The sequence below is a fragment of the Vigna angularis genome, chromosome 11, assembly GCF_016808095.1.
Source record: "Vigna angularis cultivar LongXiaoDou No.4 chromosome 11, ASM1680809v1, whole genome shotgun sequence".
In the NCBI taxonomy this organism is placed as follows: domain Eukaryota; kingdom Viridiplantae; phylum Streptophyta; class Magnoliopsida; order Fabales; family Fabaceae; genus Vigna; species Vigna angularis.
Window position 1 is genome coordinate 13,087,815 of NC_068980.1, and position 18,733 is coordinate 13,106,547.

The following is an 18,733-nucleotide window of genomic DNA, read 5'->3' on the forward strand; positions in this document are numbered from 1 at the left end:
CACCGCGAGAGGATCGTCCGCCCTACCAAACTCCAAGCCGGAGAACGTTCCAACGAGAACAACTCTCGGCTTGGTTGGGCGACACCGTGAAAGGATCGTCCGCCCTACCAAACTCCAAGCCGGCGAGTGTTCCAACGAGAACAACTCTCGGCTTGGTTGGGCGACACCCTCAAGCGAGAAACCGAAGCTAAACGATATTGTTCGCTTCGGAAAGTCGCCACCAAGGCCGGACGATTAACTAAAGAAATTATCGCTAAAGGAATAACAACACAAGTAAGGAAATGCACGATACTCAAAAGGTCAGTGTATTAATCGTGGGCGCTAAAAGGCGCCAAGATTTACAAAAAAGACCGTCCGCCCAAACACCTGGACAACCCCAGACGATGGACGGACGGTCGACAGATACACGTCCAAAAAATTCAAAAATAAAATTCCTAATTCTTTCCCCCGGCGGCGGCCTCCGCAGTTGGCTCATTTTCTTCGGCGGCATTCAAATCCACGAGGACGCCGTTGAAAACGTCCTTCTCTATATCCACGCCAAGAGCAAAAGGATCCTGGACGCCCGCCAAAAGAGTCACTTGCCGAAGGGCTTTGTTGAAACCCTCCTCATGTTCAAACAGGATGGTGGACTCCAACTCAACAACCTGCTCCTTTGCCTTAGCCACTTCAAGAGTGAGCTCCTCATTGGCCTTGGCACGGCACGATTCGGCCTCCTTTATGCGGGTTACCTCTGCCTCCAGCAGCTCGATCTTCTGGCGACTCTCTTCCGCCAAGCGTTCCTGCTCGATCCGGGCGGCGGCCAACCCTTCGGCGGACTCCCTTTTGGCTTTCTCTAGGTCGGCCTCCAGCTGCTCGATCCACTTGTCATATTCATCTTGGTTGAGGACCATCTCTTCCAAAGTCACCTGAAGGCAGGCTGCGTTTTTCTTCTCCCTGTCAAGCTCCGCCCGGACCTCCGCCACACCAGGGCGGTCAGCAAAGTTCCTCAGATACCACGCTAGAGCGGACGTCCGGGTAGACATCTCTAGCATGGCGTTGGTTAGCTCCAGCTCGGAGAGGGGTTCAATGAGCGCCCGTTGAGAGGAGCTCATGTGGAATTTCGTCCGGTCGCTCATGCTGAAATCCGGGCTAAAAACGCCGCCGGGTAGGGGGACGGCCAATACCCTCTCCCGATCCTTCTCTTTGCCCTTGTCCTTCCGGGCCTTCTTTGAAGCGGACCGAGACGAAGAACCCTCTTTGTCTTTGCGTCCCTCAGCAGTAGGATCTTTTCTCTTTCGAGTAGGATCCGCGGAAGTCATGGCCGCCCTAGAGGTTGGACCTACCTGAACGGCCGCCAATTCAGGTGGGAGGCTAGAACCCGAAACCTTCGCGCCTAAACCCACGGCCTTATCAGTAGGGGGGACCCGTCCAGATGAAGCGCCGGCAGGGGGCGGGCGCGGCACTTTTGGAACACTGGTTGGCCGGGCGGTCGACGAGCTTGCCCCGGACTTCTTTCTGATTGTGAGGAAGTTGGATTTACGGGGGCCCAGAGTCGTCATTAACTCTGCAAAAAACAAAGAAATTCAGAAAAATTAACGTCAGTATGCGAAAAACGAGCACACCTAATGTGACAAGACCATACCGAACGCCTTTGGTCCACAATCCTCAAGACTAAGGCATTCAACTAAGTGACGGGCGGAGATCCGGCGGGGGAGGGTGCTAATGGTACGCACGGCCTCTAGGTCACGAGCTGTCAAATCCCCGATAGAATTCGCCCCTATGCGCCGAGGGTCCCTCGTCCAATAGAAGGGGAACAGCGGCCTCCCCTCACCATCGGAAAATTCGCGGAGGCCGGCTTTGTCAACGATTATTTTAAAATAATGTTGCTTAAAATTTTTGAAGGAATCGGAGAAGGGGCGGAAAATGGTCCTGTCCCGCATCGACCTAAACGATACCCAACCGCCAGAAGAAGAAGGGCGGACTACGAAATAATAAAAGAAGACCGGGATGGTGGGAGTGACACCTACTGCCGAACACATCGCCACGAACGCCTGCACAGCCGCCCATGAATTGGGATGCAGCTGTGTGGGAGCCACATTAACCTCTCGAAGAACGGCTGTTTGAAATTCAGTAAAGGGCACCCGGATAAAAAGGTGGGTGAAGAAGGTCACGTACATGAAGAAGAAATCATATGGACTAGACCGCCCATCATGAAAGACCCGTTCGTTTAATAAAGTCACCCCGGCAAGAATTAACTTCGAATCCTCCACATCCCGGACGATATGGGTATGGCGGACTCTCCATTCTAACTCCTTGCGATAAGCATAGCAGGAAGCATACCGGCTGGGAACGACGGGTGCCAACTCAGATACCACCGTCCCTTGACCATCCGGCTCGAAGGGCGACCCGACTACGCGAATACCGCCTTTAAGCAGGAACAGTGCCACGCCGTGGAAGATACGGTCGTTGGTCAAGACCGGTGACTCAGGACCCCCCCCCCCCCCCCGGAAGACCCAACCGCCTCCTCCAAAAAATAAGAAGAAACCGAGCTAGGAGAATCGCCGCTGTCGCCTCGCGCAGACCCCTCCCGGACTCCGCCCGACGACCCAGAACCTGACTCGATGGACACAGATGCCATTTATTACCTGAGGGAAAAAGAATCTTGAGCTCTTGAGTAATGAAGAATAGTGAAAGTGACATCGCCTAATCCGCTATTTATAGGAAATAATTAGTAACCGTTGGGTGCATCCTGGCCGTCTAGATTTAGCACGACCAACGCTCCAGATTCGGCGACTCTTGACCTTCCATTAATGGGAACGCGCCACGTGTGTTCCCGCCTAAGATCCAAATTCAAAAAGCCCACTGGATAAAGCCCAATTGCGGGTTCCTGACCCAAAACCAACGTATCCAAAATCCTACGTTCACTACGTGCACTAGGACTTGGGGGGCTTGTGTACCAGCGAGAACCGGGCGCCGTACGAAGGACGCCCATGAGGAGACGGGCGCCGCCCAAAGGACGCCATGTCACACCCGCCACAGACGAATGCTCGACCGCCCAAGTCTTGGCCGCCCAAGTAGGTACGGATTGAACCTAGACCGTACAAACTCTCCTACACCAGCAAATGTTCGGCGTCGCACATATGGACACCCACTAGAGGTCGTCCGACCATCTCGGTGCCTATGCCGACCACCTGGGTAGAACCTCTGTCTAAGAGAAACTTTGAAGAACTCACAAGGAATTCCATCACCACGAGACAGCGCCGCACTCTCCATGCTCACAAAAAGTGTTCTACAGGACGACGCCGAGAGACGAACGTTTGGTATTATGAAAGTGCCGGGCAACCGCATAGAATATCGTCCGCCCAACGAAGTGCCGGGCGACCGTATAAGAAGATCGTCCGCCCAACGAAGTGCCGGGCGACCGTATAAGAAGATCGTCCGCCCAACGAAGTGCCGGGCGACCGTATAAGAAGATCGTCCGCCCAACGAAGTGCCGGGCGACCGTATAAGAAGATCGTCCGCCCAACGAAGTGCCGGGCGACCGTATAAGAAGATCGTCCGCCCAACGAAGTGCCGGGCGACCGCATAGAAGTTCGTCCGCCCAACAAAGTGCCTGGGGACCGCGTAGAGGATCGTCCGCCCAATGTAGTGACCGAGTCATCCATAGGAAGGACGAACGCCCGTTTCATTTGGGCGGACGCCCATATCACACTGACCGACCAAATCGCTAATCATTGTAGCTCAAGTAAATTAACCTGGTTTAGAGGTAAGTGGAAATTAGGAGCTATTGGGCTGATTGGGCCGTGATTAACTTTTCACTAATCCCAAGCCCATAGCGAAAACTATAAATACAGGTTCACGGTGAGTGGTAAGTTAAGTTACATTGAACGCACATTTATTGCTATCCCCTGAGAAAAGCCATTGCTCTAAAACTGACTTTGGCATCGGAGAATCTTTTGTAGGTCTCCACCCCTCCGGACCAAGAAGAAAGTCAAAGCTCGGGACGAAGATCTGCCGCTGAGACAAGATCGAAGGAGAACTGAAAGGTTGAGAACTGCACAGCCCTACACATCCGAAACAATATTTTTCCTTAATTATGAAATAAAAATATATACAATTGATTATGCAATAAATAAATGGAAGAGATAAAGTTAGAGAATGAATGTGACATGATAAAAGTATTATAATAATGAGGTTTCTTGCGAAGTGTGAAAAACCACCTGATACACAGATATATTTCAATTATTGAATGTTGAGAACAAGCATGATTTCTGGCACCCATTACTTGAGCCAGTGTTCATGTTGAGTGAGTGATATCATTAATCATATCAACAAGATGAAAAAGCTAGAGAGGCAAGTAAGAGTTGTGATGATCTTGCTTTGCTGCGTTAATTTTCATGGCCAAAGCTGTGATGAAGTTGAAGATGGAATCAGTAGATCTCATTTTCCAGAAGGGTTCCTCTTTGGAACAAGCACTTCCTCTTACCAGGCACGGTGTTGTTTACTTTGCTTTCTCTGCTTCCATAAAGTAGTTTTATTTTTCCTTACAGTGGTTATTTTCCCTCTTGAAATATTGAAAATGGTGTTTCTGTTAATGGAATTTTCTGAAACAACAACAGATTGAAGGAGCACCCTTTGAAGATGGTAAAGGTTTAAGCAACTGGGATGTTTTTAGCCATATACCAGGTTAAATAGTGGTCACTAGTCATCTCATCATTTCACTCTATCTTCATTGCTTCTGGTGCATACAATCACTATTGCTTTTGATCTATTTTCAGGTACGATAAACAATAATGAGAATGGTGACATTGCAGATGATCATTATCATCGTTATTTGGTAAATATTAGTTTAGTATTTAGAGAAAGAGAATTTTGTAGAAGGTTATTTTTCTCATTTGTGTAGGCTGCGGAAGATAGGATTGGATCGAGAGCCTTGAAGCTAAATGCTCTTATACCAAGAAAGAGAACTTTGTAGAAGATTAATTTGATTACTGCTATCACATATTGTGATCATAGTACACATAATAAAGCTAGTAATTATAAAATAGAAATTTGACATCATTGGTCACATAACATGCACCAAGACATGGCATAATTTAAGGAAATATCTAATCAATTTTTTTTCTAACTTTTAGCATGCACTAATTATACTTTGACTAACGAGAAGTATTGAAACTTGTAAGCACAACTAAGATGTCAAAGTACATAGCAATACCTAACATAAACTTATTGATAATAGTAATACAAACTTATTGATAATTATCTGACACTGAAGTGTTCTCCTTGTGATGTTGACAGGAAGACATTGAGTTGATGTCGTCTCTCGGGGTAGATGTATATCGATTCTCTATCTCATGGACGAGGATTCTACCTAGTAACTATCTAAACCTGCATACTAGTTCAGTAGATACCATAATCTTATTTTTCAAAATTTCTGCTTATTTTGATCTTCATGAGCCATAACAGGAGGCATATATGGGGACATAAATCCAAGTGGGATAATATTTTACAACAAGATAATAGACAATCTGCTACTTAAAGGTGAAGTAACAATGTCAATGTCCATTTGGTTCATTATATCCATAGTTTTTACTTTGTGTGGACTTAGTTTCTTAGGAATTTAAGGTGAATTATGACTAAAATTGAATAAAAGTAAGTAACATGAAAGAAGAATCCAAAAACATGAGTTTGTTCACCACTCAACAAAATACTGGAGAAGAAATTATGTTACAAACAAGTTTCATATGATTTGTATAAATAAGCTATTTTATAAGATAGTATTGAAGCTATGTTAAATCCATTAAGCTGTACCTAAATATAAACATGATGTACTTGGTACAGGGATTGAGCCTTTTGTGACAATAAATCATCATGACCTGCCACAAGAACTGGAAGAAAGATACGGTGGATGGCTTAGCCCCTTAATACAGTAAATTTGCAACTCTGACTTTTTGTTTACACGTAATATATAAAGCTAAAGTGTTTGACATTTATCAGTTTTTCAATAAAATCTCATGTAACCTTGTGCATTGGTTTTTAACTGTCTCCCATGATTCAATTAACCAACTTCATTTAGTGGATGAGGAACAAGACTTTATTGGTGTGGTTGGTTGTGACCCTGCAGAATCCCCTACATATCACAGTGAAACAATTATACCTGCATATACTTCCTTTGTTGTAGGAGAGATTTTGTTCATTTTGCTGAAATCTGTTTCAAGAGCTTTGGAGGCAGGGTTAAATATTGGACCACCATCAATGAGCCAAGCCTGGTTACAATCAATTCCTATATGAAAGGAACATATCCCCCTGGTCACTGTTCGCCACCTTTTGGAAATTGTTCTACTGGTAACTCTGATGTTGAGCCCCTCATTGTCATGCACAATAGGTTACTGTCACATGCCAAGGCTGTTGAATTATACCGCAAACACTTTCAGGTAAAAAAGAAAGTTCTTCTCAAGTACAATTTGTTGTCATCTTTTCTAGGATAGAAGAAGGAACGGTATAGTTTGTTTAATCAGTATACAACTCATGTTAATCAAGGCAAAGCAAGGTGGAACCATTGGCATTGTTGCACACACCTTCATGTATGAACCATTTAGAAATGAAGAATGTGATAGACAAGCTGTGAAAAGAGTCTTGGCTTTTGTTGTAGACTGGTAAGTTGTTATTAAGTACCATTTAATATCCACAAAAAAATCAAAAGGGTTTTGCTTATGACAATCATGCCTAATAAACTATGGTGTAGTAGACTATTATTGAAGAGAGTTGCAGCACACAATCCTGTTATTTCTATGTTTAAAACTTTTCCTGCTCTTTTTCTGATATGAAGGGTCTTAGATCCCCTAGTTTTTGGTAAGTACCCAGATGAGATGCACTCTGTCCTTGGAAATCAGTTGCCACTGTTCTCTCCTGAGGAGAAGAGACTTATAAAAGGCAGCATAGACTTCATTGGCATCAATCACTATGGATCTCTCTATGCCAAGGATTGTTCCCTCTCTGCTTGTGCTCAGGGAGCTGATCATCCAATAACAGGCTTTGTAGAAACAACTGGAATCAGAGATGGTATTCCAATTGGTGACCAGGTCCCCTTATTCTGTCCTCCTGCTACTCTTTTCATTATACTATGTTTTCTTTCCTTGAACTTTTTTCATTATTTTATGTTGTTAACTCAAATGTTTGATCAAGGAACAGGCATTGAACATAATCTTTCATAGATTTCTTTTTTTGTTTTAACCAGACAGGAATGCCACTATTCTTTGTTGTTCCAATGGGCATGGAGAAAATTGTTGACTACATTAAAATAAGATACCATAACATGCCCATGTACATTACAGAAAATGGTATCTCCAAAATCTCATTTTCTCCCATTTTGCTTTAATCTCTGTTCTTATTGCTCATTAATATTTACCATTTTATGTTCAAGTAAGAGACCAAGAATAATGACCATGCAAGATTTTTTTTCGTGAACATGATCCATACAAGGCTTCAAACCTGATAATCAAAGACTAACGTGTTTCTGAGTTTTTGTCTGGCTTTTAGGAATGAGTTTATTAACAAATTTTGGACTGCTAATTCAACATTGTTTCAGGATATTGTTTACCACTCAAACAGAATGTGACAATAAATTATCTGTTACAAGATTTCAAAAGAATAGATTATCATAAAGCCTATCTGGCAGCTCTGCTTAGAGCCATAAGGTGGGTAATGAGGACAAACATATCTGCATCATTCATGTTTAAGGTTAATTTGGATTATTTGTTTGCTGAGAAACAGTAATTTGTGATGTATAGAAAAGGTGCAGATGTAAGAGGATACATGATATGGTCATTGATGGACAACTTTGAATGGGCAAGAGGGTATGAAATGAGATTTGGGCTTTATTATGTGCATAGAAACACTCTTGAACGAATTCCCAAACTTTCTGTTCAATGGTTTTCTAGTTTCCTCAACAACAGTATCAACACCAACACAATAGAAGATTTGAGATTTGAAAAAGCAACATCTTAGAGGCAAAGATGTGAGAAATTTCGATTTAGATTGTGTTTGAACTGTCTGGGCAATTTCGATTAAAATTCATCGATCATGAATATGATCCATTTATTGTTCATTTGGAATCTGTGGAACATGGTAGAAAAATTATAATTTTTACATCTTTTATACTGTGATCTTTCTTTATTAGATGTGAAGATAATTTTTTTTTACTTACCTTGAATGATGGGATGACCATGTTTTATATTCTCTCATCCAATTATAATATTTAATAGTTTCAGTGTTTTTTTTTCTCTAATTTTTCAATATGTATTATTAATAATTTTGTCAATTTATATCATTTTTATTAAAATGAGTTAATGTGTTCTCTTCTTAACATGTATTGTAAAAGTCAAGTCATTTTAGTGCTATATAGTCATTTATATTATTATGTCCTCACCTTTTAAACACTCACAACACTAATTTAACATAAGAGATCACATGAAAAATTTAATAAAAATGAGAACAATATAAAAAAGAAAAAAAAATATATCACATTTAGACAAAAGAGACCATTACACCAATTTTATGGAAGAAAGGTTTGTTTCATTTGTATAGTGCTAAGGCATTAGAAATTTTGTGTTAAATATATAAGTTGTTTATATGTTTCTTAAATGTGATTTTGTGTTATTTTTATTTATGTTACATCCAGTTTTAATGAAAAGTTATTTTAGATTCTTTTTTCTGAAAAAAATTACAAATTTTACTTTTACTACTAATATTAAATTTAGATAACAAAATCATATTATGGATAATAATTTATACACTATGAGATAAAATCCACTATAATATTTTAAGAGAATAGTTAATATTAATTATTGTAAAGATTTAAAAAATGGTATTTTAGGAGTGACTGTTATTTAAAAGTATTGATATTTAATTATTTTAATATTAAATGGTTTTGATATAAATAGTTTCATTATAAACTAGTTTTATTATTTTAAAACATATCACTCTCTAGAAACCATTTTTTTAGAGTTTTCTGACTTCTCTTTATGAGTTCTTCTTATGCGTTCATCTGTTTGAAGATCAAACACCACTTGAGTAATCATAGTGGCGAGATCTTTAAATATATCTGATCAGTTCCTCCAAAAGAGTAACTTAATTTCTACTCTTTTTCTTTGGTTTGTCTTGTTTCCTTTGCATGCGAACCATAGTATATTTGTATATGTCATTTAAGTCTTCAATAAGACTCTTTGGTGATCAGTGGTTATAAAAGTATACCCTGATCATGCTTCTGTGAGTTATAGGTGCAGATAGAGTTCCTTGAGTTGGTGGAATCGTCTTAGCTCTTGTAGAGCAGTTGAATCCTCTATAAGGTAAGGGAAGTTAACTACCAAGTTTTGTTGTTCTTAATGTTTTGTTAACTTGTATGGCATGCTTGATTTGATTAGAAATTTATAAATTGATATGTGAAGTTGTTGATGTGAATTATGTTGAATGTGTGGTTCTTCTGTTCAAGAAATTGTGGTATAACATATTAAATTTTGTGGTAATGGTCTGTTAAATGATTTTAAGGTTAATGGTATGAATATGTGCAATTAAGACTTGATTAACTATTGGTCTTGCTTGGTTTTGGTCTAAAAGTGATGGTTGACATGTGAATTTCTATAGGGAATGTTGTTTTAGTGAATTGAATGTTGGTGGTCTTTGTTAGTGGTATTAAGGACTTAGGTAGCTTTTCAGTTCACAAAAATGTGATCTGATATGTGAAATAAGCATGTATGAGTTTGAGCTATTAGTTTGGTCTGTTGGACCTTGTTCTTGGACAATTGAGAAAATTAGTATTCAATTTGAGTTATCAAATGTTTTTGAAACAATTATAGTGTCAAGAATACCAATTTGGTCAATTGGATAGGTTTGAGGTGCATCCAAATAAGGAAAACAGGTTGTTGTCATCTGGGCGTTGAGCGGTGGAATTGGACATTGAACACCATTTTTGTACTATAAGTCTAGACCTTTTTTGCCTTAATTCATTGGGCAAGATGTCCTTTCGTTGGGTGTCCTATTTTTAGCATTTTATGTTGTTTTCCTGGCTTTAATTTCTTGTTTTGTTTTAAGTTGATTATTAAGATGATATGTATAATTTGTGATAAAGTTATGAATGTCTTGTGAATGAAAATAATGAAAGTGTATTTAGTTTAAGTATGTGGTGAAATGAATTCCATGAAGAAAATCCTTATGTTGTGTTTATGTGTAATGCATTGTTGTAGGAGCTTTGAAAAGGAGGAATGTTTCTGACTCCAATAGTCATCAAATCTTAAGTAGAAAAGAGTAGTTATGTGGTGAGGAGTATTAGGAGGTCCTTAGCCTCAGGTTAGTTTGACAATAGGTGTTTGACAGACTAAACTTATGTGGTAGTTCGAGTGGTATGTTGTTTCACCACACATGCGCAGATCCTCCAATAGTTTGACATCAATATATGTATTTGGATGGTCAAGTCTAAAGGGGAGAATTGTATGAGTTATGATTGAGTGTTTTATCTGTGTTATATGTCTAATTCTATAAATGAGATATATGATCGTTTTTGGTACATTAACTTACCTTTTATTCTCGGTGTTTATTTGTTTGTTTTGTTTCTTCTCTTTTGCAATGATAATCTTAATGATGTGAGTCTAGAGGATGTCTCTAGTGAAAAGGTATTTGGAGGATATGGAATTGAGGCACCAAGTAAGACGTTGTGTTTTAGTTTCATTTGTTTCTACAAGACCTATTACATTTTTGATTCAATGTAATGTCTCAGTTGTGTAGGATTTATATTATTATTATAAGTTATTTATAAATATATGTAATAACAACTTTTTCTTTGAGTTGATTGTTTTGTAATATTAAAGGTGTGAATAATCTAGGGATGACAAGAGGCTGGGTCGGGTATAGATAGTGCCTACCTGCAACCTGACTTGAAAAAAAAATTATACCCGCTACCCGCACGATACTCATTTATAAAATATTTGCAAAATGTTTTAAAACACGGGTATCCGCGAATATCTGCAAATATTAAAAAAAAATATTTTTATAAATTATTAAAATAAAATTTAAATAAAATTACAAAAAATATATAAAATATAATCTAAATTAAATTAAATATAAATTAAAATTTAATTTTAATTTAATTTAATTTTATAAAATATAAATTAATTTTAATATTAATTAAATTTAACTTAATAAAATATAAATTAAGTTTTTATTTTTATTTTTTGCGGGTAGCGGATATCCGCAGGTACGGATAGTTTAATACCCGCACCTGACCTGTGTATAAACGAGTATTAAGTAAAAATTTACGGGTACCAACTATCCATCGCGAATTTTATCTACGGACACAAATTTTTTTGTCATCACTAAACAAATCTCATGGTAATTGGATGCTATAAAAATTGAAATGTTACAATTATCATTACTTAAATTCATTTTATATTAAATTAAAATTTTATTATAAATAATTATTAATCCAAATAAGTTTAATTCAAAATGAAATTTAAGAACAAAATTTAATATTAATTTATATTAAATATCCATTTTAAATTATTACAACATATAGTATTAATTTATATTAGAATATTAAATTTAATCATTTATATTCCAATCAACTTTATGTACTAATTGTAATGACCAATAATAATAAGTGTACCAGTAGGGACCGGACGCCATACAGGACGGATGTCCACGTCATTGGACAACCAAACGGACCGGACGCCCACGTCACCATAGGGGACCCAGGAAACTACCCTTCTACTTACTGTCAAGAAGGGTTGGGCACGGTAGGTCGGACGTCCGTGCGCTCACAATCATGCAACCTTACCGCTTGACACCCAGGGGAAAAGCAACTCACAAGAAGCCGGCCGGCCAGGCCGCGAACCAATCAGTTATCCCTATAAGGGTCGGCTGGTCATGAGGCTAAGTCCCACGAGACCGGCCGGTCGCGTTACTAATCAACTTAGCTTAAGGTAAGTAGTGGTTAAAAGCTATTGGGCTGAATTGGGCCGTGATTAACTTTTCACTAATCCCAAGCCCATAGCGAAAACTATAAATACAGATCCAAGGTGAGTGGTAGATAGGTTGCATTTACTGCACATTTATTAGTGTTCGATAGAAAAACGCCATTACTCTCAACTGACTTTGGCATTGGAGAATCTTTCGCAGGTCTCTCACCCACGGACTAAGGAGGAAATTGAGGAGTGAGTACGGAGGACCGGAAGCACGAAGTACGAGCAGAGGAGGACGTGGAGACATTGGACAACACAGCCCTTCACATCCAAAACATTTGGCGCCCGCTGTGGGGCCGTGTGATTTTAAAAACTCAATGGTGACCACGAGAAATATGAGTAGTGATCACCCGATCGAGATGATCAGAGTTCTAACACAAAAGATGGACGAGATGCAACAACGCCATGAAGATGAACGGGCAGCGGTAAAGGCCGATTGTGAAGCCCGGATAGCCCGGGAGATTGCCGGAAGAGACGGGGACGAGCGGGCGAAGGAGAAGGGGAAGGCCGCCGCGGAGGAACGTTTAGAACACGATACCGGACGCGACAAAACTTGGAAACCGACAGAAACCGAAGCCGAAGGAAGTAAGGCCAAATCTGTGCACGCGGAGAGCGCCGTGGAGGACCGGCGGATGGTAGTGAAGCCCGAGCCTTCGTCCACGTTATTGCTCCCCTTTGCCCAGAACATCATGGATGTTCAGATTTCAGAGCAATTTATTGCCCCGTAGTTTAAAATGTATGACGAGACCACTGATCCCGAGAGCTACATCAAGACTTTCTCAAACGCGATGGCGTTCAGAACGGGCAACGATGTCATCTGGTGCCAGGCGTTCTCGTTGTCCTTGGAAGACGAAGCCCTCGAATGGTTCAACACCCTGCCTCCCAATTCCATAGAGAACTTTGTCGGACTAAAGCAACTATTTATCCGGCAATTCGCGGCCAACAGCACGCAGGACTTGACCATGTTTGAGTTGGTCACCCTGAAGCAGGGTAAAGAAGAAACGCTGAGAGCGTTCATGGACCGGTATCAAAAAACCATCCGGCGAGTGAAGGCGTTAAGCCTAGAGTTTGCCCTCCATTACATACTGCCCGTCCTCAAGCCCGGACCGTTCAAAGACAACGTCTGTCGGCGGGCCCCCAAGATTATGGAGGAGCTGAGGGAACGCGCGGCGGACGAGATAAGGGTTAAGGAGATGAAATTGTCCTATAAGAAAGAAAGCCAGGAGCTTAGGGGCGAGAAGGCGGACGGCGGGAAGCCCGACAATTCGGTGGGAAAATCGGGCGGCAACAGGCAGAAGGAACCACGCCGAGGACCTCGTTTCCAGCAATACACCCCCTTGAACGCCCCCCGAGAAAAGATCCTCCGGGAGGCACTCAGCGCGAATTTGCTCCCCGAACCTATGAAGCGACCTATTCCATCCGGAGCGAATGAGAGTAAACACTATGCCTACCACAAGAATATGGGTCACACCACCTAGGAGTGTGTGACCCTGAAGGACAAAATCGAAGAGCTGATCCGGGCGGGGAAGCTCAAAAAGTACATACGTGACGACCGCCCTCAGGCACCCGCTGAGCGGACTACCCAGTGGCTGACATACAGGTTCGACAGACCTAGAATCGACCGGGCTGAGCGCCCCCGCTCCGAGCGAAGACGAAGCCGAAGCCGCCGTAGAAGCCGCGAACGTCCCCTACGAGGGCACATCAACACGATATCAGGGGGCTTTGTTGGGGGAGGATCGTCTTCGTCCGCCCGAAAACGCCATGTACGGGCACTACAGTCTGTGCATTCGGTAGACAGGCCCCGACGCACTATGCCCCCATCACGTTCTCAGATGAAGACTTCCACGCGCCCGATCCCGACTAGGACGATCCAATGGTGATAACGGTTGAGATCGCCCGCTACGGCGTCAGCAAGGTCTTAGTGGATCAGGGGAGTTCAGTAAATATCCTTTACTGGAAAACTTTCCAGCAGATGGATATCTCGGAGGATCTCATCGTCCCTTACAACGACCAAATAGTGGGATTCGCCGGTGAGAGGGTTGACACTCGGGGATATGTGGAGTTGAGGACGAGGCTTAGGACCGGGCGGTCTAGTGAGGAGAAGATGGTCTGTTACCTGCTGGTGGAAGCCAACACTTCATACAATGTGTTGTTGGGCCGGCCATGCCTGAACGCTTTTGGGGCAATCGTGTCCACACCCCACCTCATGATGAAGTACCCCTCCGAGAAGGGATCCATTTGCACTGACCGGGCGGATCAGAAGACGGCCCGAGAATGCTACGCCGCCGGTCTGAAGCTCTACACCCGACAAGGGAAGAGGAGGGCGACCGGTTCGGAAGTGGCCATGGCCGACCTTGACCCGAGGACAAACACGGAAGATCGCCTGGAACCTATGGGAGAGACCCAACCAATCCTAATAGGAAAGGATCCCTCCTAGACGACCACTATGGCACGGGGTTTGGAACCTGGCGTAGAGGAGGAACTCAGGTCGCTCCTATGGAAAAACAGAGACCTGTTTGCATGGACGGCGGCCGACATGCCGGGTATTCACCCCTCGGTCATGTGCCATAAGTTGGCACTGTTCAAGGAAGCCCGTCCGGTGGCCCAGAAGAAGCGTCGGATGGGCAAAGAGAAGAGGAAAGCAGTCGAGGAGGAGGTAGGGAAGCTGAAGGAGGCAGGCTTTATCGGAGAAGTCACCTACACCACTTGGCTAGCCAATGTGGTAATGGTAAAAAAGACCAGTGGGAAGTGGCGCATGTGCACGGACTATACCGATTTAAACAAGGCCTGCCCAAAGGACTCCCACCCTCTGCCAAGCATTGACGCGTTGGTGGACGGCGCCTCCGAGCATCGGATGTTGAGTTTCCTAGACGCTTATTCCGGGTATAATTAGATACCGATGTTCGAACCCGACCGAGAAAAGACGGCCTTCATCACGGAGAGGGCAAACTTCTGTTACGAGGTTATGCCCTTCGGCTTGAAAAACGCCGGGGACACCTATCAGCAGTTGATGGACCGGATCTTCAAAGAACAGATAGGCCGATGCATGGACGTTTACGTGGACGACATGGTCGTCCGTTTGGCGGACTGAATTGACCATATCCGGGACTTGGAGGAGGTTTTTCGCCAAGTTAGGATGTTCAGGATGCGACTAAACCCGGCCAAATGCACATTCGGGGTAGCCGCTGGGAAATTCTTGGGCTTCATGCTCACGTCCAGAGGGATTGAGGCCAACCCCGACAAGTGCGAGGCGGTATTGCAAATGCAAAGCCCGTCCACCCTTAAAGAAATTCAAAGACTCATGGGGCGGCTCACGGCGTTGTCAAGGTTCATCCCAAAGCTGGCCGAAAGGGTTAAACCCGTCCTACAGAAGATGAAAAAGGGGGTCGGCCCCGTGTGGGACGCCGAATGCGAACAGGCGTTCCAGGACGTCAAGGTCATCCTGCTCAACCCGCCCGTCATGAGCCGTCCCGTGCCAGGAGAGGATCTGCACGTCTTTCTCGACGTATAAGAATCAGCCGTCAGCGCCGTGTTGACACAGGAACGGCCCCAACCGAGGCTGGTATATTTCGTCAGCCTCACCCTCCTAGATGCAGAAACTTGATACCAACAAGTGGAGAAGGTGGCATTGGCGCTGTTAAATGCGTCGAGGAGGCTCCAGCCATAATTTCAAAGCCACCAGGTGGTTGTCAGAACCGACTTCCCCATCTCCAAAATCTTGAGGAAACTAGACCTGGCCGGGCGGATGGCAGCATGGGCGGTTGAACTGTCAGAATTCGGCTTGCGGTACGAACCAAGGGGGTCGGTCAAGGGCCAGCACCTAGCGGACTTCGCGGCCGAGTTACCCCCACCAGCCAAGATGAGTGGAGCTTATACGTCGACGGAGCGTCCGACAAATCGATCAGCGGGGCCGGCATTGTGTTGGAAGGCCCTAGTGGATTCTTATTGGAGCACTCCTTGATATTCAAGTTCAAGGTCTCCAATAATCAAGCAGAATACGAAGCCCTGATGGCTGGCTTAGAGCTAGCTAGGGACATGGGGGCGAAAAGAATCACCTGCCGAACGGATTCACAGCTTTTCGTCGCCCAGATGAATGGTGACTTCCAGGTGAAGGAAGAGCAATTGCTACGATACTTCCATCGCGCAACGGAGTTGGCCCGATCGTTCGACAAAGTCGACATCCAGCACATCCCGAGGGAAGAAAATACCCGGGCGGATATGTTATCTAAACTCAGCTCGGGAAAAGAAAAGGGGCAGCTAACGACTATCGTACGTCAAGTGTTGTTTCAACCTTCAATCGACTGTCTGGCGGTATCTACCGAGGAGGAAGACTGGCGATCCGAAATCAGAGAAATAATGTCTCGGCAGGACGACGGACGGCCCGTCAAACCCAGCGAAGCAAAGAGGATTGCACGCTACCTGTTGGTAGGGGAAAACTTGTACAGGAGGGGGTTCTCCACCCCCATTCTTAAGTGCCTGGGGAAGGAAGAGGCGCGCTATGTGATAGACGAACTCCACAATGGCATCTGTGGTTTTCACACAGGATGGCGGGCTCTAAAGTCCCGAGTCACAAGAGCAGGGTACTATTGGCCGACCATGGAAGCTAATACGAAGACGTTCGTCCAAAGATGCCTCAGTTGCCAAGCGCACGCCAACAACACTCATTTGTACCCTCACACTTTGCACATGATCGTGTCGCCATGGCCGTTCGCCCAGTGGGTAATGGATATCGTAGGACCGTTCCCTATAGGCCGGGCCCAGAAGAAGTTCCTCCTGGTAGCCGTGGACTACTTCACTAAGTAGGTGGAGGCCGAACCCCTAGCGACCATAACGGCCGCCCAGGTCCAAAAATTCTGTTGGAGGCTGATATGTCGTTTCAGCCTTCCACAAACCGTCATCACGAATAACGGCCGACAGTTCATCGATAAAAAGCTGGTCGAGTTCTTTAGGGGGTTGGGGATTAAACACGTCACCAGCTCTGTAGAACACCCCAGACGAACGGTCAGGTAGAAGCAATGAACAAGACGGTAGTCGCCGAGCTGAAGCGGCGATTGGGAGAAAGGAAGTGGGCGTGGGTCGACGAGCTACCTGAAGTCTTGTGGGCTTATCGATGCACACATCACGGGACAACCGGGGAGACTCCCTTCAACTTGACGTACGACACTGATGCCATGTTACCGGTTGAATTGGGGGAACCCTCGTTGTGGCGGCAGGTCGAAGACCTACAGCTGAATGGCCAAGAGCTAAGGATTGAGCTGGATTCCCTAGACGAGTGCCGAGACCGGGCGGCCTTAAGAGCCGAAGCATGCAAACGCATGGTTGAACGAAAATACAACTCCAAGGTGCGGCCGAGGAGCTTTTAGGAAGGCAACTTGGTATGGAGGAAGGCGGGAGAAGCTCGCCGAGTGGCCATGCACGGTAAGTTGGCAGCAAAATGGGAGGGACCTTTCCGGGTAACCGAAGCACTCGGGAATGGAGCGTATAGACTACAAAACGCGGACAGACGGCCTATTCCAAACACTTGGAACGCTACGCACGTGAAATTTTATTTTAGTTCAGTTATGCTGTTGTATTTTCATTTTTCAAACTATTAATTCAATGACAGGACGTCCGTTTTCTCCCAAGATTAAATTTCAAATAAAAGGAAAGTCCAAGTTGATGAACAGAGAGTTCCCCCTGGAACCACTGTCAACTCGGCCGATGGTGAACGGAGAGTTCTTTCCGAAGAACCACTGTCGTCCGCGCCTCAAAAGTCCAAGTTGAAGAACGGAGAGTTCCCCCTGGAACCAATGTCAACTCGGCCGGACGGTGAACGGAGAGTTCTTTCCGAAGAACCACTGTCGTCCGCGCCTCAAAAGTCCAAGTTCATGAACGGAGAGTTCCCCTTGGAACCAATGTCAGCTCGGCCGGACGGTGAACGGAGAGTTCTTTCCGAAGAACCACTGTCGTCCGCGCCTCAAAAGTCCAAGTTCATGAACGGAGAGTTCCCCTTGGAACCACTGTCAACTCGGCCGGACGGTGAATGAAGAGTTCTTTCCGAAGAACCACTACCGTCCGCGCCTCAAAAGTCCAAGTTGATGAACGGAGAGTTCCCCCGGGAACCACTGTCAACTTGGCCGGACGGTGAACGGAGAGTTCTTTCCGAAGAACCACTATCGTCCGCGCCATAAAAGCCCAAGTTGATGAACGGAGGGTTCCCCCGGGAACCACTGTCAACCTAAGCGGGCGGTTAACGAGGGATTCTTTTCGAGGAACCACGTCAATCTGCACCTTAATAGCCCAAGTCGATGAACGCGGAGTTCCCCAGGGAACCACGGTTGGCTTGGACGGACGGCAAACTGAAAGATCTTTCCGAAAAAGCCTAAATTTATTTAAGGGTTTACCCCCGGACAATCAATACGCCAAACAGGAAATGAAAATAAATACACCGTGGAAGCTTAAAAGAAGCTAAGTAAATGGAGAAGTGCATTAATCAGCAAAGGCACCAAAACGTGCCAGCATTTACAAAAGGACGAGCTCGGCAATCTTCTCGTTGGCTTTGGTCAGATCATTGGTCAAAGCCCGGTTCACCTTGAGGAGCCCGGCCTCAGAGCTTTGTTGGCGAGAAACCTTGATCTTCAATTGACTACACTCCTCTAGTAGCCGTTCGTGATCGCCCCGGGCGACTGCCAGACGATCATTGGCTTCAACAATCTCCTTCTTCGAATTCTCGAGATCGGCCTCCAACTGCTCGATCTTTTTGT

The 18,733-nt window shown here is 44.3% G+C and overlaps 2 protein-coding genes across 4 annotated transcripts; both read left to right on the forward strand.

The window, feature by feature from the left end:
* Nucleotides 1–4,198: 4,198 nt before the first annotated feature.
* LOC108333268 (beta-glucosidase 18) lies at nt 4,199–8,136 on the forward strand. 3 transcript variants are annotated; one of them, XM_017568664.2, is made up of 12 exons: nt 4,201–4,468; nt 4,599–4,665; nt 4,758–4,816; nt 5,278–5,353; nt 5,446–5,520; nt 5,821–5,908; nt 6,161–6,413; nt 6,520–6,635; nt 6,809–7,061; nt 7,217–7,319; nt 7,568–7,676; nt 7,770–8,136. In XM_017568664.2, exons 1-12 carry the CDS (start codon nt 4,316–4,318, stop codon nt 7,984–7,986), a joined length of 1,569 nt encoding a protein of 522 aa, XP_017424153.1. In that variant the 5' UTR covers nt 4,201–4,315; the 3' UTR covers nt 7,987–8,136. The 3 variants fall into 3 exon arrangements, 2 of the variants coding, with proteins under 2 accessions (XP_017424153.1, XP_017424154.1); XR_008246208.1 differs by lacking the exon at nt 7,217–7,319 and having other exon boundaries at nt 4,199–4,468; nt 7,770–7,909; XM_017568665.2 differs by lacking the exon at nt 4,758–4,816 and having other exon boundaries at nt 4,329–4,468.
* A 4,642-nt stretch (nt 8,137–12,778) lies between these two features.
* LOC108332789 (uncharacterized) lies at nt 12,779–13,468 on the forward strand. The gene has a single exon (XM_017568093.1). The coding sequence runs from the start codon at nt 12,779–12,781 to the stop codon at nt 13,466–13,468; it is 690 nt and encodes a 229-aa protein (XP_017423582.1).
* The last annotated feature ends 5,265 nt before the right edge of the window (nt 13,469–18,733 follow it).

Excerpts from the sequence above, each read along its gene's own strand:
- LOC108333268 (XM_017568664.2), top strand. The coding sequence starts at position 4,316 with ATGAAAAAGCTAGAGAGGCAAGTAAGAGTTGTGATGATCTTGCTTTGC. Across the intron at positions 4,666-4,757 it reads TGTTTTTAGCCATATACCAG|GTACGATAAACAATAATGAG; the intron begins GTTAAATAGTGG and ends ATCTATTTTCAG. Across the intron at positions 4,817-5,277 it reads ATCATTATCATCGTTATTTG|GAAGACATTGAGTTGATGTC; the intron begins GTAAATATTAGT and ends TGATGTTGACAG.
- LOC108332789 (XM_017568093.1), top strand. The coding sequence starts at position 12,779 with ATGGCGTTCAGAACGGGCAACGATGTCATCTGGTGCCAGGCGTTCTCG.